Source organism: Oryzias latipes, chromosome 14 (assembly GCF_002234675.1).
Source record: "Oryzias latipes chromosome 14, ASM223467v1".
Taxonomy (NCBI): Eukaryota; Metazoa; Chordata; class Actinopteri; order Beloniformes; family Adrianichthyidae; genus Oryzias; species Oryzias latipes.
Window position 1 is genome coordinate 21569763 of NC_019872.2, and position 22297 is coordinate 21592059.

The following is a 22297-nucleotide window of genomic DNA, read 5'->3' on the forward strand; positions in this document are numbered from 1 at the left end:
TCTTATTCACAATAACGACCTTATTTACATAACGCCCACAACTAATTTGTGGTCACATAATACTCAAAAAATACTAATGTGCACAAAATACAAACAAATCATTAATATGTGCACACACAATCCTTAATTGTGCTTACAAAATGTTACTTTGAGCGCACAAAATGCACATTCATGGTAACAAATGATTAACTTCAAGGTACAATTTATTAGTTTTTAACATGTTGATGTAGCATTATTCTGATGAAGTAGAACATTTATGAAGAAAATTATGCTCAAAATTGCATTTCTACGTATTTTTTATTCAAATTATTGTGAATCAGGAGCACACGAAAAAATGTGCCATTTGCAAAAGATCGTATTTGTGACGAAATAAATGCAGGGCGGCCCACAGGCTCTCTGCTCTGCTCCATCCTGATGCATCCACTTGCAGACAAACAGATCCATGAACGTCTTTGTTTTCCTTGTCTGAGCTGGAATCTGGATCAGAACTGTACAGCTGGATAGCTCCAATACTGCTCACGTTTTTTTTTACACCGGTAATGTTAGGATGGGGGTGTGAGGGGCTGTAAGCTAGCAGAAGAGCGTGTGAAAAGATGGATGATGGGAAGTAGGGCAGGCCAACAGTCTTGGAGGTGTATTTCTAATGAACTTTTGCCGCTGAAATTATGCCCTAGAAAACGAAACAGGCTATTTGATTTGGGATATAAACAGCATAATTATAATTGATGGAACAAAAACCTGACAATAACATTGCACAACAGTCATGTATTTCTGTGGTAGAGAACTGATCCACTTTATTTGATTGGTCTGAACTCTTGAAATAGCCTACTAACAGACATTGTGCGATACAAACATTGCGTTTTAACATCATAGGATACTTGGGGATTCAAGTCTCATTTTCAAAAAGACAAAAGGTCACAACTGTGTCTGACAGAAAGCTGAAAAGATGCATCAAATTTTTCTTTTTATGTCCGGCTTCACGTGGGATCTTAAGATTCAAGTTTGTAAACCCCCCCACACACACACACACACTGCTCTGTAAACACAACATCCCATCTAAACAGGATGAATAATGATGACAGAAAAGAAATTTGAGCATGTGCTACAAGGTGTTTTTTTTTTGTTTTTTAAAGTTTGTCATAATTAAACTGTGTCAAGTTTAGAGCACTAAACAGAATGAAAACCATAATGATGCATTTTCCCCACAGAAGTTCAAAATAACTGGAAAGCAACGACTACTGCCTGTTATGATGCTGACCTAATAGAAGTCATATTCAAAGCTTTATGTCCTTTAATTAAAACAATGAAAACAGAGATTAAGTGGTCATGGCTTTGAATCACCATGACAGCAAATTCCTAAATATTTAACGGTACCATGCACATAAAACTGTAACTTTGATGCAGGTGGAACACCCAAATATTCTGTACGAGCTGTTAAGAGAAGACAGGAAGCTAAACTATCCAGATTTCTGCAAGTGATGGGAAAAGTTTAAGCACATCTTAGCATAGTAGTGGGCTGGAAGCAGAATAAGTTACACAGCAGGTAGTATGCCTTTTGTTGTCAAAAAACACAATGCAAAGAAAGTGCAACAATGGTGCAGATAATTCTTTAGGTTTGGTTAGTTTTTGTCTTTTTGCATTATGAAAAGACTCTTTACAGAGTTAAGATGTTTGTCAGGACAGTATCAAAGGAAAAAAGAAAAACAAGAAAAGGGACCAGAGAGACAAATAAAAACATCAAACACCAATGTATATCTCTGAGAAAAATTAGTTAAAGCTGCCTTCTTTCTCAAGTTACAAGGCGTGGAAAAAGCACCCCCCTGCAAAAGAAAAACTTCCTGACATACTTGTGTTTTGAAAATGCAAAAACTCTGGACAGCTTTTAAAAGTGACCTCGTAGAGGCGAGACGAGTATCAACGGAGCAAAAAAAAAAAAAGGAGGGGGGGGGGGCAAAAGCACATTGGCTCATTTTCATTTTCCTGTCAGGGTACAGGAGTAGTCATGAAGATAACATCTCTTGCAAGCTTACCTCTGACTTTCTCAACTTCCTGCTTTGACACCAGTGTTTGAAACTTTTCTAACAACATTTCTCTGCTGTGCCAAGGTGAGACCTTGGTACAGCAAGGTGATACCGCTGCCGCTCCCTTATCCAGGCTGTGGTGGTTGTCTGGTGGACGCCACTCACGGTCAAGTATTCGTTTGCAGGTCCAGTCTCTGTTAGCTTCCCAATGACAATTTCTGAGGATTCTGTGAGGGGGGGCAACTGCATTGTTGAAGATTTAACCCTTGCTCTTCCCATTTAAAGTGGATCAATTTAAAGCGACATTAAAACAAGAATCAAGTTAAGAAAAAACACTGCAAAAGGTTACTCTATTTACATAAGATGATTTTCTCAAAGACAAAGTATATCTTTACAGAAATCGGACAAAATTCAGAAATAGCTTCTTATGTCTTTTTCTTTGTACATTTGAAGTTCTTTTCAACCATAACCCATGTCATCAACTCGGTTGACGTTTGTCTCTCCGACAGGCTGGAGGAGTTTCGGCGAGTCTCGCCTTTTACGTGCTGCTGCAGGTAGCCAACGGCCAGGGGGCGCCATAGCACCAAAAATGAAAAAAGGGCACCACCCCATCTACATATAAAACTTGCAAAGGAACAAGGTTGGTTCTGGGAGTGGTGGGGCATGAACGGACGAGCCTCCTGGTTTGGATCTTGGAGCTGCGGCGGGCTGCGCTCAGTCGTCGCTGTCAGACAGGGTCTCATATTGCTCTGACAGCAGAGACTGCCACACCCGCTGCTGGCTGCCAGCAGGAGGCGGCTGTTGCTGCTGTTGCTGCTGACTCTGGATTAAGGGTGAGGCCATGGAGGTGGGTGGCGTGTTGCTCAGCATGCGCATGGTCAGTGGATTGCACGGGAACTGCATTGGACCTTGGAGCAGAAGCGCACATAACAGTGACAATCGTGTATAAGAAGCACATACTGGTGGTTATTATGGGTAAAGGAAAAAAAGCAGCTCACCTGTGGATGATGGTCGGTCATCCCAGCTCCACTGGGGTTGGGTTGGTCTGTGATAATCACCTTCAGAGTGGACAGACGACACTGAGGAGGGACGCTCCCCTCCAGTATAGGTCTGACTCAGGTTAGGCGACTTGGATTTTCGGCTGTTTGCTTTGCTCTGCTTCTGCTTCCCTGCAAGTTCAAACCGACAAGAAGTGTTCGTAAATTCAGCAGGAATCCCCTCTGGGCGTGTACGCTTGCTGGCTAGGTGCTTCAGTATACCCATACTGGGGGATGGACTGGCCTCCTGGCGGGCATCGGCAGCAGACGTGTTGCTCAGGCCCCCTGGCCCCCCTCCTCCCTGGTGCTCGTCCTGCCTTTCCTCCAAGTTGCCCATTAAAGCCTTGCGGATGATGTCCTCTAGACCCAAGTTACTGGCCGGGTCACTGAAGGACTGACTTCTTGGGTTTATGTTGCCTATAAACGACAAAAAAGGAGCATTTATAATGTGAAAGAGGAAACCAGCTAAACAGAGGCTTGTGCTGGGTTGGCTTTCATACTCACTGGAACTGGTAACAGCAGGCAAGTTGAAAATTTCTGTGCCTGGTTGTGTATTTCCTGCAATGCAACAATCTAATGTTGTAAAAACCCAAAAACAACATCGGACACAAAATAACGCTCAGAAGAACACTTTGACATGCTTATTAACAAGTATAAAGAATTAGTGAGAGTTAATTGGGAAACAGACTAAAACGAAGAAAAGACCCACTTACCAACATCAGAATCACCAACACCAGAGGTGTTCAACTTACGGAAGATTTCCTGCTTCTTGGATTTAACCATTGGCGATGTATTCTCTAGTTTGGTGAAGAAGGAAGGCAGGTAGCTGACACTCCCTGGAGACCGGGAGTCACTCCTGAAAACAATCAAAGGGCAGAGTAAAGGCCTGTTCACACCGGGACGAATTTCGCCGGCGATTTTCGCCGACGTTTAACGCCTCGTGACTAAACAAAGGGCACCAATGAGAGTGTGCACACCGAGGCGAAAAAACGCCACGCGCCAAAGCGTCAAAAAAAAAAAAAACGCCTCGGGTTCGTTTTTTTTTTTCGACGCATCGCGTCGAAATCTATTCGACCAATGAGAATGGCGCTTTTGCACACGTGTCTGGAGCTTCTGAAGTTACAGTAAAACACAACTTGGGGGCGCTCAAACACAAAACTGCCTTGCTGAGCACACATACCATCGAAGAAGTTAGACGCCAAGTAGCGTCTACACTGCCGCGAAGAAATAATGACGGACATTCTTAAATATCCCCGAACCAAGCACCAGTTGGAGCTACTGGTGCTTGAAATATTCATGTTTTCTTTGTATGATTTTGACAAGCGCGTAAATACTTGCTCTCTTCTTCTGAGTGAAAAGCGACTTTAAGAATCGTAAAGTTGCGCAGCGCCACCTTGTGTACAGGAGTATTTCTGTTTACATTAAGCGCCATCTAATGTCAGGGAATGAAATTGCATGTTTGCTCGGCTCATCGTCAGCGAAAATCGCCTGGGTGTGAACACAAAAAACGTGGCGAAAAACGCTGGCGAATAACGCCTGGCGAATATTCGTCCCGGTGTGTACGGGCCTTTAGAGGGGGTAAAACCTTAGGCCCTAATCCCTAGTAGGGACACTGACTACATATGACTGCAAATGGACTGAGTGGCCCCTCCTTAACAGGAAGTGCCAGCTGGCCCCAAGATGTCAAAATCCTATGGACTTCTATAGAGAAGTAAACAACTCATTCGATTTCTCAGAATAACCATTCTTGCTCTGATGGCTTTTTTTAAAGCATGTTCTCGATCATTCTCATTTTTTCAAATGTTTTCCAGCTATAAACTGGCCAATCAGATTCCTCAATAAAAGTATGTCCAAAGTTCAAAACATTTGATTGACAGATTTTGCTTTCAAGTGGAACTTCCAACAAGCTCACTCGACTGTTGAGAGTGGTTACCATTGAAATGAGCGATCACTGCTTAGTGACCTCCAACATGGCAGCATCCGAACCGCCAAAATTGGCGACTAAATTGATTTCATTTGATTGGAGCTGGAAGTTAGCTATTTTCTGTGACGTCTAACTCACTTGGTCCAGTATGGATAACATACTTCCATATCCACTCTGCATTAGGTAACGTCTGATCAGAGGAACTTGTTTCAGACCAAGCAGAGTCACATCCAATTCCAAAGAACAACAACCAACTTTGTACAAAAATATCATATTACCAATGGGTGAATGGATGTTTACAAACTGTGTTAACAAGACAAATGTACTTCAGCAAAATGAATTTGCAAAAATTCAAAACTGTTATTGTAATTCAAGAGGCAGCAGCTTGAGTCAACTCACAAATGTGTTATTCTCATGATGTTTAAGTTTTCTATCGGGCTGGATCTAAATGCAGTGGAAAAGTCTTTTGTTTTTTTGAAACAACAGCATCACAGTGTAAAAAGGGGGTCACTGAGCAGATCCTGGACCTGATCTCAGAGTTGTCAGCCTCTCGCCTTTGTGCTGAGGGTCCTCCTCCCTCCAGTTTGTCCATGCCTTGATATCCCTGCGGGGGAGAAATGGGTTCGTAGCTCTCCATCTGCCTGCCTCCTCTCTCTGGAGATTTCCCAGGCCTGAAAAAACAGACCAGAGGAAAAACATGTCGGTGGATTACAGGCTATAAATCGCGACTTAGTAATTATGAGTGACTTTATGTACCTCGCTCTGGGCTTGTCGGGGGGATTCTCTGGAGAAACCCTGCTTGCCGGCCTTTGGTGGAGTGAAGCAGCGACCTGATTCTCAGGACTGTACCGACTAGGCCCCTTGACCCGACCCGACGATGACACAGGTGGAACTGAACTCTGGAATGTGGCAGAGGCTGAAGAAGAGACTGGCGGGTCCTGGTTTCTGGCAAAGTCTTGGGTGATTATGTGCTGCGTTACAGGAAATAACAAAAACCCGGTCAATTAGACATAAATCCATATATTCACTGCTTTAAAGGGAACAACAGAGGTTACTTTTACAGCTGATCGAACTGTCATGTCAAAATGTTTATCTGCATCTCAAATAAAGCTGTAAAATGACCTACAGATGGCTGAAACTGGAAGCAGAGGCTTATCTTTAGAGGCAACAAAACTGCAACAGCTTTTGCATAAAATTAAAAACAAAATCTTTTCTTATTTATCGTGACTGTAAAAGACACGAAAGATGATGTGGTCACATGACCCAGTGGTTTGAATTAAGCCCGTCTGGCTGTTGCCATTTTGGCAGGACTTCTCTGACTCTGGCTTTTCTGAAAACAGGCCACTTGCCAGGAAATATAAGCTTGACGTTTTCTTGGAACATGTTCAATGAGACTGCTGTGCGGCTGAAGATGTGACCATCTCTGGCCGATAAAAGAAATGTTCTCTGGTTTTTGCAAAAAAAAAAAAAAGAAAAAACAAGCAGTCCTCCTGATATTGTGTGAATATAGATTTTTTTTAACCCATTGTATTTGTGTTTTATAATTGGACTCTTTTACTTTGTAGTGAATGAAGTTCTACTTGAATAAAGAGGCAAGCTTACATAGCAGATGTTGCCAGTGAAACCTCAATAAACGCTCTTTGAAGCATCGTAGGTCTTCGATCATTTGTGCGATTAATAGGAATCAGCTGATTCTCGCGTGGAGAAAAGCAGCTTTTCAAACATTTCCAACACATTATGAGAGGCAGATTTTCTTTGCTTCTGTTGGATTTATGTTAAGTGCATCAATGGTTAAAAAGTTACAGTTGTTGAAAGAATGTCAACACTAGAGCTCTGGTTATGTTTTCAAACCTAAACTCCCAACTTTATGATATCAAACTTTTATTAGGAAATTTTCCTCTTTCTATACTTTCCAGTAAAGTTATCAAATTTTGTTTGTGTAATAAGTCAGAATGAAGTTTCTGGAAAACGATCCCCACATACAGTTCTAACTGGATTATGCTTTAAGAGTCCCTCAGACCATTTCCAACCAGCTTGGATCTTGATGTGGATTTTTGATAATCCAGTTTTTATTATGTTACATTTGTATAAACTCAAGACTGGTTAGATGAATCACCCCTGTGATAGTTTATTATTTCCCCAGCATGCTTTGCTCAAGGGGGCTTTGTTTTCTTAAAGAAAGAAAAACTGTTCCTTGGCTGCAGAGAGACTCACAGCCTTTGACCTAGTTTCTGTGTGGGAGCTCCCTGCTGGGAGAGCATCCCCTCCTCCCTGTGCCGTTCCCTTCACCCTGTGGTTCCTCGCTAAGCTCACAAGGTTTAGGCCTCTTCCTTTTTAGCGAGCTGTTCAAGTCAAGCTGTTATGATGCAGGGGGCTTTAAGACATCGTAAATCACAACAGCATTTTCAACTTGCTATCAATAACAACTATACATTATAATACACACGTCTGTGACGGGGACTGAGAACTACAAAGACATGGCAGAAAAGTAAAAAAAAGAATATGCAAAAAAAAAAAAGAACGTTCTAAAAATATCAGCTGCCCCCACAGACCTCAGGAAATCTCAGTGCGTTTCCTTTGATTTTGAAATAAAAATATGTTCACACAATAATACTTACTGAAATATGGTCAGCCAAGGTCATGACTCTGTGAGTTTTAGGGACCTGGGTGTAGCTATCTGCCTGGGAGGAGGGAGGCTGAGGGGGCTCTCCTGAAGGCCGGTATCGGCTCATCTCATACGGCCGCATGCTGACTGGAAGGTGGACAACAGACCAAAAGGATAACGTTTAAATAATAAAAACAAACATAGAATCATATGCTGGAAATATTTTGTAGTAACAAGAATAAAGTTAGTGGCAAAAGTAATTATAAAGTGGCTTATTATTTTTCCACAAACACACTCTTAGTGAACAAAGTTTATTAGTTTCATCTTAGCCTGAAAACTGCCCACCTTTGCAGAAATGTGCAGATTATATTATAATATATAAAACGTATTCAAACTAACAATCAAAATGTTAGCTATTATACAAGTGGAGCAAAAATAGAAGCTTATCTTTAATAGGCACATTTACATGGGGGTGTCCCTTTTAAGCCATTGAGAAAAAGAATGGAAACATTAGCACCTATGCTAAGCTACGATGGAAAAGTCTGTTAGGAGGCTATGAAGTTTCTCCTTAGTTCATTTCAGGTAACAAGTATGACTCCTAATGTAGTCTAGTGACCAGACTGCTGTGGTGGAATGTTGTCTGACAGTCTCAGCTGTCAGAGGGGTCTGGCCATCTAAATGATGCCAACGACAACATATCGATATATTTAGTCTGCTGAACACACCCCACTACTGACTGGACAAAAGCAGCTTTATAATATATCTATAAAGGGAAATGTGGAGTTTCCTGTACTCATACCTGCTGCTTGCTGTTGCCCATCTTCTGGTTTGTCCTGCTGGGATTGGACCGGAGAACTTGGAGGGCTTATCACCTCAATGGCTCCTCCAGTTGAGTTGTCATATCGAGTAGATGATACTGAAAGAAACGTTTACACAGTAGTTTAGTTTTCTTAAAGACCCACTCCAATGAAATGTAATTTTTGGTGTTTCTGATTTTTTCTGATGATAGAGGATATACATAAAGAAAATTAAGCTTAAAATTCAATTTCTGAGTATTTCTTTATTCAAGTCATTGTGAATCAGGAATAGACAAAACCACAAGCTCCCTGCTCGGCTCCATTCTGAGGCATCCACTTGTAGACACATAGATCCATAAACATCTTCATTTTGCATATCTGAGCTGTCATCTTGAGCTAAACTGTACGGCTGGACAGCTCCAATAGTGCTCTCCATTATTGTTGCAGTGCTAATGGTAGGTTGTGGGTGTGAGTGGCTGTAAGCTAGCAGGAGAGCACGTAAACAGATGGGTGACCGAAAGGGGAGCAGGGTTGCTCTACACCAGGGGTCGGGAACCTTTTTGGCCAAGAGAGCCATAAATGCCACATATTTTGAAATGTAATTTCGAAAGAGCCATACAATAATGTAGTGTCCCTTCCCCACACTGAGGCACGGAGACTTAACCTCTTTTAAAGTTCTTTATTCCGATTACTGCAGACCGCAACAAACGCCCTTCAATTAATTCAGCAACTCCTGAATCTCTCCCGCCGACACGAGAGCGCTTCTCCCAACTTTATATTCCCCTGCTCCCGCTGCAGCCCTCCCATTTCCCTTATTCGGCCCATAGCTGAACCCCATTGGTCCAAACTACCTAACAACAGGCTGAGCGACAGAACTGAGGGCCAATCAGATCTCTGCTTGACGCGTTCAATGAACTCCAGAACTTTTAACGCGGCCCAACAGCCATCCAACTCAGTCCGCGACAATTTGTTTAAAACTAAATATACAAATGAATGTGTGCATTTGATTTAATTTCAACATTTTTAAAGTACAATAAGTCTGTGGATTCTTTTTAATAACATTGTTATTCTGTTGCTAATAAATGATGAGTATTTCTCGTGGTAGTTTTGCTGATGGTCTAGTCTGGTTGATACGTGGTGAGTTTCTGCTTCGTTCAGGCGTTGAGACTTTAAACGTCATCGTAGGTCTGAATGTTCTGTAGATGTGACAAAGACTGCTCACATGCAGACGGGGAGCCAAACACACACTCACACGCCACAGTGAGTGACGGGAAGCGGGTTTTACGTTTTTACAATCCCTGCGCGATTCACCTGCTGCCTGTCCCCACAACACCTCACCCCCACCCTCTGCTTTCTCCCTCACACATCCCGTCCCCGCATCTGCGCGCTCTTTCTCAGAGACGGGAGCGCGCAGTTTTAGCCACGGCAATTCACAGGTTTTCAGCTGGTACAAACTCTGTGAAATAATAGATAATAGTAACTGATAGCGCTGGCGCAGATTTCTCTCTCTAAGCACTGCTACTACTGCGCGCCTCTGACATCGCATCGTCTGCGAGCCACATGTGACCATCAAAAGAGCCATATATGGCTCGCGAGCCATAGGTTCCCGACCCCTGCTCTACACCAACAGTCTCGCCCACAGAGGTGAATTTCTAAAAAATATCAAGAAAAAATCCTAAATGTCCTAGAAAACAACCAAAGTTTTTTTTTTCCTGTTAAAACAGCATGATCAAAAGATCGGAGTGGGACTTTAAATCATGAAGGTGTGGTCACGATATGAAAAGTTCAACCATTTTGCTCATATTCGTGCCGGTGCGAAGCAAAAGTTTGAATAAAACTGCGTTCCCACCGAATGCTATTTGCGCGTCAAAGGCGTCCAGTTTCAATGTTGAGTCAATGTACAGATGCAATCAGAGGTCGTACAGCACGATGTGATAGTCTGGCCCAGCACAGTGGTCTGGAAGCAGTGCGTTGTGGGTGTTGTGGTGCATTTTGGGTATCGCAGCGAGAGTTCAAAAATTTGAATTTTGGCAAAGCAAAAACGTCAGGTCAACCAACAAGGGACCTGTGACGTGTTTATGTGATCAGTGGATGAAGTCCAAAACCAACATGAAGGAGAATCTGATCATTGTCCTGCTAAACTGCATAATATTTTCTTTTTTGCATTGAGACAATAATAAAAATGTTCCTTCAATTTTATTCTTATACTAACTCTTTCCGTCCTCGGACTAATGCAGGACAGCAAGTCATTAAACCGATCACAGAGAGACAGAAGTACCACTGGAAGCAGCCGTCATTCAGAAGCAGCTGAAGGCGTTCTACGTAAATTTGCTGTGCCAATTACACTCTGTGTGAATGCAGCACAAGATTGTATGCCATAAACTGAAGATACTCACAGCTGCTGGAGGAATCCGAGCTCTGCGAGCCTCGTTCACGGGAGTCTTTGTCTGAAGCTATTTGGCGTGTGATGATGACATCGATGAAGCTAGCAGCCGTAATGGTCGTCTTTCCGTGTGTTCGGAGCTCCTCTTCGATGCGGGACTTGGTCTGAGGAACCTTATCCTTAGCCCCATTACCGGGGCCCTCAGAGTAAGCTGGATGGGGTTTGCCACCTGGCAAAGACATGGCACTATATGGCGAGTGCAGAGATCGCCTTTCTGCCTCCTGCTGCTGTTGTTCTAAGCGGCTGGGTGCCCGCCTGCCAGCAACAGATGTCCCCATTTCCTCGTCTGGTTCTTGCCTGCTCTCCTTCACCTTGGAAACGTCCATCTGAGGGGCAGAAGCGGCTGCGTCCACCAAGGCAGCCAGAGCGTCTGCTGCGGTACTGAAGCGGGAGCTGCTTTGGGATGCTGATGTTGTTGCAGGTGGATGAGCCCTAAACAGAAATAAGATGAAGGCATCAAAAGGCTGTTTGTACATTTGCTTTATTTTTCAAATGAAAAGACTTTTGACAAAGAATTGTCTCACAACTCCTTTTATTTCAAAATCTAAATGAGCACAAAAACATATAAATAAATCAGAGCATCTTTCCTCCTATGTATTGTTAAAGACAGGAAAAATGACATGTTATTTGTGATCCGTGCTTCTGTTATTCAGGCTTTTTGTGGTTTGATTGAAATAATACAGTAAAAAAGCCATGTAAGAAACCTTTTTATGAAACTTGTGAAACAATTTGATTTTAAAGAAAGCATTGAACGGGTAAAATCTGTCTTCCGAAGCTACCCCTAGTGCCATGGAGGAAATGAAATGACAATTAAAAGACAGGCCGCTTGTTTATGCGGCCATACTGGAGAAAAAAAAAAGGCCAGCTGCACTGAATCGCCATAAAGTCTAAAAATAATGATGATCTAACCATATTTACATGGATTAGCCACATGAAGGATAAAGCAAGGAGTCGTTACATCAATTGAATAGAGTCAGTGACCCATGTTTACTGCCAAAATCAAAATATATGTAAGGCTTAAACAGTCACGATACAAAAAAGGATCTGAAAGATAACTAAGATTTGGTAGACAGTTGAGATTTTGACAAGTTATGTTAAAGGTTATGATTAGTAAATCTAGTCCAAAACATGATATGAAAATGTCAAGTTACCCAACAACACATGGTCTAAATGTGTGTTAAGTTCACTTTCATGCTGTAAAGATTGAAAAATAGCCAAACAAAATCAGCTGATGAGCTGACCTACTTAGCGCTGATAAAGTGTTTGCTACAGAGCTGCGTGTAATGAGCATGTGAACAGTCTTTGGAATTAACTGCTCCAATTCAGTTATTCCTCAAGCCATGATCAGCTGATGCAGCAGGTTTTCAGTAAAACTAAAGTCAGTTCCTTTTTGTTAGTATTCAGCGGCACAACATGACTCAGGTCAATAGAAATGAATTTAACACTGTGTAATGTCTCTATTTAATATGGCAGTATGCCAGGAAAAATTGCATTCATTTGCCTTCAGTTTTGCCCTTTCAGATAAAAGGGATGGGATCAAAATTTAATTACAGTGTTCCCCCGCTTATTGGCGTTTCAATATTCGCGGTTTCACGTTTTTTTTTTTTTATTGCTGTCTCGCGATTCCTCCAGTTTATCTCACAAGCTCAGACAACTCAAGACGCATGTATGAGACTTTTGCGCTCGAGAAAGGTGCTGCACGAATTTCTGAGGAAGGCGGGCGGAGATGAAGAGCACAATGGCCTGTCGGCTTCCTTGTCGGCTGATAAAGAATATTTAATGGCGAGTAACAGCTGGTTGTACTGGTTTCGGAATCACTGTAACCATTGGCTGGAAACCATCCGTTTGTTTTGGGCATTGTTCATGAGCCATACAGCCAATGCTTTCATGTAGCAATGAGACTAATAGCTTAATGGTAGCTTCTCCCACATACATCTGAAGGATCTAGTTAAACACATTTTTGGACAAGCACCAAGCATCGAATCTGATGTGTGTCAAAAAAGAGGCAGAGGACGATGCATGAATGGCGTTCGGTGTGAATGCAGTATTACGGCGGGCTTGGTGGATTTGTTCAGAAGTGTTGCACTTTCCCCCCAAAATGCGACTTGTACCTCAGAGCGACTTCTATATGGCTTTTTCTTCTTTATCATGCATTTTTTGGCTTCTGCGACTTAATACTCCGGAAAATACGTTAGGTTAGTTGTTGAGTTTTTGGCTTACATTAAAGAGGTGATGACACTCTTTCCCTGGAAGATACTTGGTCTCTGTTGCACCACCACATCTTGTGTCCTGAGTGAGGGAGATGGGGAGTGTAGGTAACCTCGACTTCCTGGTCGAACTGGATGCTCTTGTCCACCTTGGAGGAGCACGAAATAAGAGCAAACCTTGTAACTAGCGTATATTAAAATGATATTAATGGTGGGAAAAGCACATACTTCCACGCATATATTCACTAGTTCGCTCCCTTTCTCTTTCTCGCTCTCTTAAGTCTCGTTCCCGCTCCCTCTCGCGGTGCTCCCGCTGCTCTTTCTCCCTCTCCTTCTCCTGCAGCTCCCTCTCACGTTCTCTCTCGGCACTGGAGGCCAGATGGGCTGGATGACCTGAGAAGGGAAAAACAAGACATTATGAAACAACACATGAAAAAAACTTAAAACTCCAAAAGTCTCCACTGGGTTGCTCTGTCATCTGAATTCAGTTTGTTGTCAAGCTCTCAATCTCTGCGTCTCAGGCTTCAGTGTTGAAAATTCTTGCATTCGTGTGTCGCCATGTTTTAAGTCAGTTTTCAGGCTCTACGTACAAAACGTGTGGCCATTGAACGTGCTTAAAAAAAAAGTCAAAGCAGTTGAACGTTGACCAAACAGAGACTCGGATTTGGTAGTGATGTATGGTAACGTCCTTTTCCAAACACAGAAGTGTCACCTTTTTAAAAATTTATCACGGAGGAAAAATTAATAATTGCAATTTGCGCTCGGCTGGAATGAAATGACACCAAGTCTTTGATATATCGGAACAGATCTGTGAAAGAGCTGTGAAATGACATTTTCACCACTTTGACATTTCACACCAAGCCTCTTCCAACTGTGAGTACATGCACTACTATCAGATAGCGACAGTCCATTGTGAACACTGTATGCTAAAAGCATGTTTGAGAATTCCTGTTTAGGCCAATGTTGAACGTGTGACACGTGCCCGGTGTGTACGTAGAATAACACCTAACTGAATGCATTGATCTGACACTTTAAGCTACCAGAGGCTTTCACTCTTACCAATGCGTTAGGGAACATGGAGTTCATGGGAGCACAGGATGTAGGGAAGGGGCAGGGGTCTCACCTGGTGATATGGAAGTTGGGTTGAAAGCCCTAGGAGGGAAAGGAGGCTGAGCTCCAGTGAGGTAGGCGGTGCGTTCCAAATTGGGAGCACCTGTTCCCCCAGGATGAGGCAACAGGATAGTTGGAGGCATCTGGGCTAGATCAATATTCCCTTTTACAGACAGAAGCAAAGGGCCAGCTGTGAGTAACAAGTACCAATCCATCAATTCTTTTAATGTATGAACACCATGTGAACTTAAGATGTAACCCATCCCCTTCGTCTGTTCGTGTAAATACATATTGATCAGTATGCAAAAGGGCTGCAAACGGCGTGGAATAGTGGTCAACTTGGGAGAGGCAACCACTTTGCAAATGGAGATTTCGACCCAATCGATGAACTGAGTCAAAGACCGATCACTTGCAGCCCCAATCTCAATAGCAAATCAATCTTCTAAATTTATGACGGTCATTTGCTTCTGGGCGTCTGGAAAAGGTAGCCACTACTTCACAAGCACACAGTCTGCATACTACAACGCTTTCCCCTGCCTGTTGAGGCAGATGTCAATATGATAAGGGCCGTACCTCGAGCGTTAGCTGGGTAAGGGACAGAAACAGCCTGTTCCCTTGGCGACAATCCTCTTGCCATGTCTGGCCGGGGGATGACTTGCATCTGCTGGGACGTGATATAATCGCTGAGGATGGTCTGACGCGTGTTTTCCATGGCGTACAACTGGTAGGTGTTATGGTATCCTGTTGGGGACGGCTGCCTGGGGAACATGAATGCTGTGGTACAAGATAAAAAACAAACAAAGGGAAAGCAATGAAATATATGAGCAGAAGGGTCAGAGAAACTGATCACTGCTGACGTCAAAAGCTGAAAAATGCATGATCTGCAATGCCCATGAATTACAGGAGCCAGTCTGCTTTCGTCAGCTTGCTCATAATAAGGTTAATTGCTTTTTTATTCTTTTTAATTGTCAATAAGGAAGGGAAGAGATGAACTCTGTACCAGGGTCTAGTCCTCTGTGAAAGGCCAAGCTTGGGTCGAGGTGTGGAAGCAAGTGGGCCCTGTAAACTTCTCCTGGAACAACAGGCCGGTGGTGGGGGTCGAAGGGACTATGAGAGGCAACAGGATCTCCACCTGACCCCGGGGACTTGGCCGGGACACTGTCCCTTTGTGTTGGGGTCATGGCACTCTTTCTGTCATGTGCGGCGGATTTGGCAGAGCTCATGCCACCTTCAGAAAGAGGGACACAAATAGCTTAGAAGATCGGCTGATCTAAGAATTTCTAATGTACTTGCAGTTATTTTTTGTTCAAGTCTAAACCAGAAAGCAAAGGTCAGTTCATGGCCTAAGCAAGGAATCATTTAATAACTCTAATGTGGCCATTTTTTTAGCAACTGAATGATCTTTAGTAAAATGATCTAATTCAATTTTTTCTAGAATGAAGGCATTCTTCTGTGAATTGAATAGATTTGGTATAGCCTACCATCTGGACAGCGTAGCATGGGCGAGCCTCTGGAAACAGGATTGTTGCTGTAGTTCACAGGGGTCCTGCGAGCACTGGAGTCCTCGTACATGCTGGGACTGTGCTGAGCCTTCCCAGCCTCCTGGTGTGTCGAGCGCAGGACAGATGCGGTGGAGTTAACCACAGAGGTGTGCCGTACAGCCTTACTCTCCTCATATTTGGCTCGGTCCATTGCCTCAAGCTGGGGCATAGCGTGGGTCATCTTGTTGGGACTAGTGATTAATGACTTGACATTGTGTTTGATAGCAGGCTGGCCCAGAGGGTGAATCTGTTGAAGGAAGGAAAAACGTTTTAACAGAAGGTCATTAAAACTTGTTTTGCGTCTCATAGCATACTGTGACTTTGTATTTACTGAATTAGATATTCAGAAAAACTTTATTTGATGTGAATTGGTTTGTCTAACCTGAGGTATGGAGCCCTCCATCACCCTTCTGTCTGCCAGGTCAGGGGTCTTGCACATGTCCTGAGCAGACTGATCCTGTCGAGGGATTTCATGAATTGAGCGTCCCATCTCTTTGATGGTGTTGACTCCTTCATAGGGCTTGCCTTTGCCAATAGACCCTTCAAAAGAGCGCACTGGTGGGCTCTCTGTCCTCATCTGCTTCCCATACTTCATTGCATCGTCGTAAGAGTCAGCGGCTGTTCTCGGTGTCCCTTGAAAGTGGGAAAAAGATATTAGCTTCCATTTAGTCTACACAAGAGTGTTTTGACACAAGTGTGGTTAGTTTAAGAATTACCGTGCATTATGGACCCAGTAGCCAGTGGTCGTTCCTTTGAGTCGCCATGGAGACCTTCTCTGGGCAAGGCTCTGCTGATTAACCCTGAAAGGACAAAAACATAGTGGAAACACCCTTTGATGGCAAGAACACTCCAGAGCATTCTGTATATTCCGGGCGGATGGAGGTACAGTACCTTCAAGGGGAGTTCCCTCCCTGCTGGAGTGTCCTCTCCCCACGGAGCTCTCCATCATCTCATGGGAGCGTTTTAAGTCGTGGCCTATTCTGGGGCTGCGGGTGTTCTCCCTCGGATTCTTAATAGCTGTAAATATAAAAATAAAAAAACAGCATTAACATCAGCTTGGTGAAGAAATGAAGAGAACAGGCACAGTGAGCCAGTTTAAACCAAGACCAAATGTCCCATCATTGTCTAATTTCCAAAGTTAGATAGATATTTTCTGTAACATGAATGCAGGATGATCCTCCTTTATCCAATGACAATAGTTATCTGATTAGAAATGGGGACTATTTATCAATCATCGAATACAAATTGCTTGATAAAAAAAAAGGATTTTAACGAGTCCGTTTCGCAGTCCTTCGCCATATTTATTATTTCCTTTCAACCAGCAGATAGTGCTGTAGTTCAACATATTTATTGAATTTTATACTATTTCACAATGCAGATCATTCTATTATTCAAACAGTTGTGGTCAACAGAACCTCTTTCACACAAACCATTAGGCTGAAGCTACTTCTTTGTGTTTCAGTCGGGCGAAGAATCGCATTGAAAAGTTTTGGCGTGCAGTCTTGGCCTTTGGTGCCTTCAAATTTTTGTAGGAGTGATGCTAAAATTGTTTTTTTTACATAATAACAGTAGAATTATCATTTATTATTAATATATTTTTAACTATTATGATCATTTATTTTTTATTAATTATCAAATCATTATTAGTTATTTTTCCATACAATTGATGCACTAAATTTCCTTAAATGCCAACCCTATATCTAATAATAAGATCAGATTAAAGATTTCTACCCAAAAAGCTGATACTTCCCAACATCTTTCCATCTTCAATTGATATATTTTGTAGTTTTATATCTGCACAAGCAAAACACAGGAGACCTTGGGCAGTGTTGGGTATTCAAGACAACCCCCTATCTTCCTTACAAAGTACAAATTAAGATCTGATCCAAAATTTAAAAAAGCTAAAACTAAAATTATCTGTGTCGTTTGCTGAAATAAATCAGAAAAATGACTGAAACACGATGGGTATTTTATGATGATCGCATCTACGAAGTGAATTTGCAAATATCTGATTACTGGCAGCCCTGCGACAGACTGACGACCTGTCCTGGGTGTCCCCAGCCTTCGCCCGCAAGTGGCCAGGATAGGCTCCAGTAACCCCGTGACCCCGAAAGGGGACAAATGGATTCGAAGATGAATAAATGATTACTGCCAGTCAGTCAACCCAGATTTTTTTAACAAGCATGTAAGTTCTTACCATCGTAAGAGAGGATGTGACCACTCTTGCCTTCATAGATCACATGACCTTTAGCCATCTGCTCCCCCCTGGTCTTGTCTGGGCTGCTCAGGTCCTCTGGAGTGAGCTTTGTGAGTGTCCCCTTCAGGAGGTCAGCAGCCACATTGGACTGAGGAAGGGCTGGAGTGCCCTATTTTAAAAAGGGAGAGGAACAGAATCTACATTCAGAACAGAGTAAGAGGACGACAGTTTGGAGAAACAAGGAGCTAATTGGTCCACTACCTTAGTGATTGATCCTCTGAAAGCGAGGCCCTCATTGCCTTTAGCAGAGCTGCCTCTGCTGTCCTGCAGAGATGAAACTGCATTTCCAGCGCAGTTTCAGAAAATCATTTGTGGTTGACTGACTGAACACTGAAACTACAAAGAGTACAGTTGTGCTCCTACCAGGCTTGTGGGGATCTAGCTGTCGAGGCAGACCTAGAGAGATGGAGCCCACAGAGCTCTTAGTCCCCTCAGGACCATAGACAGCATGGGATGGGAGATACGTTCCAGGAGTGCCCTGGACCATGGATGGATGCAATGCACTCAAGTTCAGGTTATGATATTCATGACAACAATAACATGCTTTCAAGTAATGTTAATAATCTTTTATGGAGTTTCACTGAGTCTAAATCCCACTAACAAAACCATGTCTATTCAAGAATTCCCACCTCGCTGCATTCATGGATCGTATTGCCTGTTATTGTTACTGAATTTTATTAGAATGGAATAGTAAGACAAGTGTGAGGCTAGTGTGACCCCATAGAAGAAAGTATGTCTTACCTGGGAGATGGAGCCTCCTTGGATGAAGGAAGGTTTATCTGTGGGCTTGGTGGTTGGAATGAGGGGAGGAGGAGAGGGAATGTTTGGAGGCAGACTGTGCCTGGGAAACGACACGCGGACGCCTTCGTTCATATTCTGGGCCAGCTGATTTGGAGCAGGATGGAGAACTGGTGGTATAAAGAAAGAAAAAAGAACCCCTGACTAACCGAGAAATTAAATATCTCCCAAGACAAAAAATAATATAAGACAGAAACACGTTTCCTAAAGGCTTTCATCTTGCAACTAAATTAAACTTGATTTTCACTGTAAAAATATCTTGAAGAAATATTTTGTGTACCATAATTCTAAAATCCCCATGAATAATAAAGTCCCCGTTAAAAGTTCACTGTTAATAACTTCCACTTTTCCTGGTCATTTTTAACCTATGCCAGTCATTTGCTTTAATGTCCCCTTGGAAAACTGATTGGGGTGAAAGGATCGTAACACATCGACATCCACCGACTCAGGCCTCTCTGAGACTCGGGTACATAATGCTCTACCCTCTACAAACCTAAACAGAAACTGGCCTGAAAAGTTTCTATCCAGGACATGGAACGCCATAGAATTTCCATGTCCTCCTAATATCCTCCCAACAGCTCTTAAAAGGAGCTAAGAGGAATACAAGCAACTCTATTCTGCCATATTTATAAATTCCTGAATTCCTGTTGCAGCTAGGCTGCACGTCAGGCCTTAACATTCATTTAGAATTGAGAACACATTTCACTAGATAAAAAGCAATGAACTGTTGAGTACTTTGAAATTTAAACCTTCAAAACATTATTTTTCCAACAGAAATGTAGAAAATTGGAAATTCTGCAAAGCTGTTCCTTCCGTTGAGTCTGGAAGAAGTCCTCCATCTTTGAGCTGCTTATGACTCAGGCTGCACTGTTTGAAGAGCTTGAAGAGGGTGTTTACTGACTTTAGAGTTTACCAATTCAAGAACACTCTGCTAAATGAAGCACTGATCCAAGGTTCAGAAAATCTACTAGACTTTGGAGGATATTTTTGTTGCTCCATCATACATTTTTTTAGCCGTTTGAAATCATTCTACTCATCATCTTCACAGTTTATTTAATGAGAATCATAAAACACCAAAACAACACAACTTTAAACGTATACTAATCCCAAGAAGTTTCTAAAAAAACAAACAATTATGACTAAATAGAGTTATGACTAATGGAGATTGTCATCACTTCTGCAAGGACAATCTAATATTCCACAGAAAGAACTAGGCAGAAGGAGTTAAAGAGATAAACAATAACAAATAATAGCAAAAAGCATCAAAGTTAAAAAAACATCTTTATATTTCAACCAACAAAAATTGTCAAACGTCCACAACAAGTACAGCAAAACACCTAAATATCCTGAAACTTCTGGGTAAACCACAACTATTGTTACATCTCAGTCATTTCAGCTTTTTTGTAAAGGTTATGAAAAGGAAGTATTTTTCAATAGAGAGCTATTCAGAGTCAGTGTTCTGCACCGGGACCCACTCACCCAAACGGCAGCGTTGCTCAGACAGCTCCAGTTACCAAACTAAACCTCAATATAAACTTTGCACTTGAATCTCATTTATTGGCCCAGCTGTTACAACCAATAATTCTCCTCTGTTGAGTGTGTCGTCATTTTTTTGCGAAGCCTCGCTATGTTTTGTGTGACTTCCAGTGAATTTGTTTTTAAAGTTTGGGTTTCTTGAGGGGGGTTCAGCTGTCAGCATTACAGCTTATATGCCTTTAGCTTCCAGCTCCAGCATCCCGCAACCCCAACATCAACAGAGTGCCATAGACGGGTTGCAAATGATGTCACAGAACTTCCTGTCCGCCATGCCAGAAGGGCAAGGGAACTATCACAAATGCCAGCAACACAACAACACGCTGTACACTGAGATAATTCTTTTGAATTTCAGGTGCAAAAATGGTCAATACCTGTGGTGTTTATGGTCGCCATGACCAGAGAATGTGTAAACTTTAACCAAAGATGCACTAGTTTAATGCATTTAAAAAGCTGCTGGTGTACATATTTGTACAACAGAAGCAGACAATTCACCAAGGCAAGTTAAATTATCACTGGCAAACTGGTCGGTTCCACTGTAAATTGGCCTTTCTTTAGACAGTAAGGACTTATTCATTCAACGTATCGTAACTTTTGCTGATAAGTTACAAGATCTACTGGCCGTAACTGCCATTGATATACCCCAATTACATGCTCATTTGTACTTAGTTCCACCACTGCCCTCCAGCATGGTGGGTGGGCTGTTACTGGTGACATCACTGCAACCCGTCTAGCGAGTCATGTGGCAGGTCATGCTTTGTTGTTTGGTACTCTGGTCTGGATAACCCTGTTCTTTTTGCTCGTGTTAAGCGAGATATAATGGTAAAATGAAGCTAGTTTTTTCATGTTTATGCTAGTCCAGAGAGTTAGCTCAGTTTATGCATTGACTCTTTTCCTTTTCTTTCATATCCAGGCAAGGTAACGCATCTAGGTTCAGATAGTTCGTCCAGTTTGTCATTTCGAACTGCAGCCTTTATGCTTCACTGTCTTATTAATGCTGTTAAATTCGTATTCGGGATCCTGAACCCAACATATTATTTACAAATGGGTTTGCGTGTTTTGTTTTGTGCAAAAGACCTTTAGGCTATGACCCCACAACCCCAGGGCACAATGAGGCATAACACACATTAAAGTTTCCACTAAGAAGGAAATGCTTTGGTTATAAGGAAAAGCATTTTCACAACAGAGAAAACAAATCTCTGAGCACAGTGTTCATCAAAAATAAATTCAAAGGCAAAAATAAATTCAAGCTGACTTTTTTAAGTACCATTTCTCCTACACTATAAGTTGCAGCAGCCAAAAAGTGAAAAATGAAGAAGACAAAAATCCTATACAAGTCACACAGGAGTATACCGTAAGTGGCACTTTTTGGCAGAAAAGTTCAACACGTCTGTACAACGCCAAGCCTGGCAAAATGCTGCGTGCACAAAACGTGATTCACTAAAAATTCACGTCAACTTCCTCTCGTTCAACTAGCGTCGAATTTGCTGCTCAACGCTTGCCCAAAAATGTGTTCATAAACCTAAATTTCCCACCATATGTGGGAGGAACTAGCGTCAAAAGTTTGTAGCCTTTTCACATATAAGATTGCACCTGAGTATAAGACTGCAACCACAGCCAATCTATGCAGAAAAACCCCCACAACTTCTACTCTAGAAAATAAGGCTCAAAAGCAGTTAGAAGACAACTCCACACTGCTGTGGAGTCCTCTCTTCTCTAAATGTAATACTTATTCTGGGGTGCAGGAGACGTGTTGGGTGGAGCAGGAGGTGAAGATGGACGCGTTACCTGGTGACACGCTGTAGCAGGAAGCATTGGTGATGTTCATGTCATGCTGAGGTGAGTACTTCCTCAGCTCCCTGGGGGGGAGTCTGTAGGGAGAGCCTGGCTGACCAGAGAGACGCTCCTGGTCCAGAGCCAGCATCATGTCATAAGGCCCGTAGGGTAGGGGCTTACCTGCAGTACACAGGCATAAGGACACAGGGAAAATAGCCCCTATTAAAGTGAAAGCCCAATGCTAGTAA

The 22297-nt window shown here is 42.5% G+C and overlaps 1 protein-coding gene across 10 annotated transcripts in view; it reads right to left on the reverse strand.

Annotated features, from left to right (window-relative positions):
• Positions 1 to 768: 768 nt before the first annotated feature.
• Positions 769 to 22297, reverse strand: part of ncor1 (nuclear receptor corepressor 1) — a 72354-nt gene continuing 50825 nt past the window's right edge. For 2 of the 10 annotated variants that reach the window (XM_020709054.2, XM_011483773.3), the window contains exons 23-46: positions 22062 to 22229; positions 18684 to 18850; positions 18306 to 18420; positions 18144 to 18229; positions 17883 to 18051; positions 16577 to 16702; positions 16402 to 16485; positions 16068 to 16318; positions 15626 to 15932; positions 15145 to 15372; positions 14718 to 14918; positions 14158 to 14307; positions 13263 to 13427; positions 13048 to 13183; positions 10781 to 11259; positions 8387 to 8503; positions 7601 to 7734; positions 5739 to 5953; positions 5510 to 5653; positions 3772 to 3914; positions 3563 to 3616; positions 3281 to 3475; positions 3020 to 3190; positions 769 to 2929 (exon numbers count right to left, since the gene is read on the reverse strand). In XM_020709054.2, coding sequence (XP_020564713.1) covers positions 2736 to 2929; positions 3020 to 3190; positions 3281 to 3475; positions 3563 to 3616; positions 3772 to 3914; positions 5510 to 5653; positions 5739 to 5953; positions 7601 to 7734; positions 8387 to 8503; positions 10781 to 11259; positions 13048 to 13183; positions 13263 to 13427; positions 14158 to 14307; positions 14718 to 14918; positions 15145 to 15372; positions 15626 to 15932; positions 16068 to 16318; positions 16402 to 16485; positions 16577 to 16702; positions 17883 to 18051; positions 18144 to 18229; positions 18306 to 18420; positions 18684 to 18850; positions 22062 to 22229 — 4199 coding nt within the window. In that variant the 3' untranslated portion in view covers positions 769 to 2735. Of the gene's footprint in view, positions 2930 to 3019; positions 3191 to 3280; positions 3476 to 3562; positions 3915 to 5509; positions 5654 to 5738; positions 5954 to 7600; positions 7735 to 8386; positions 8504 to 10780; positions 11260 to 13047; positions 13184 to 13262; positions 13428 to 14157; positions 14308 to 14717; positions 14919 to 15144; positions 15373 to 15625; positions 15933 to 16067; positions 16319 to 16401; positions 16486 to 16576; positions 16703 to 17882; positions 18052 to 18143; positions 18230 to 18305; positions 18421 to 18683; positions 18851 to 22061; positions 22230 to 22297 lie in introns of those variants that run through there. The other 8 variants (XM_020709055.2, XM_020709056.2, XM_020709057.2 and 5 more) reach the window with 8 other exon arrangements.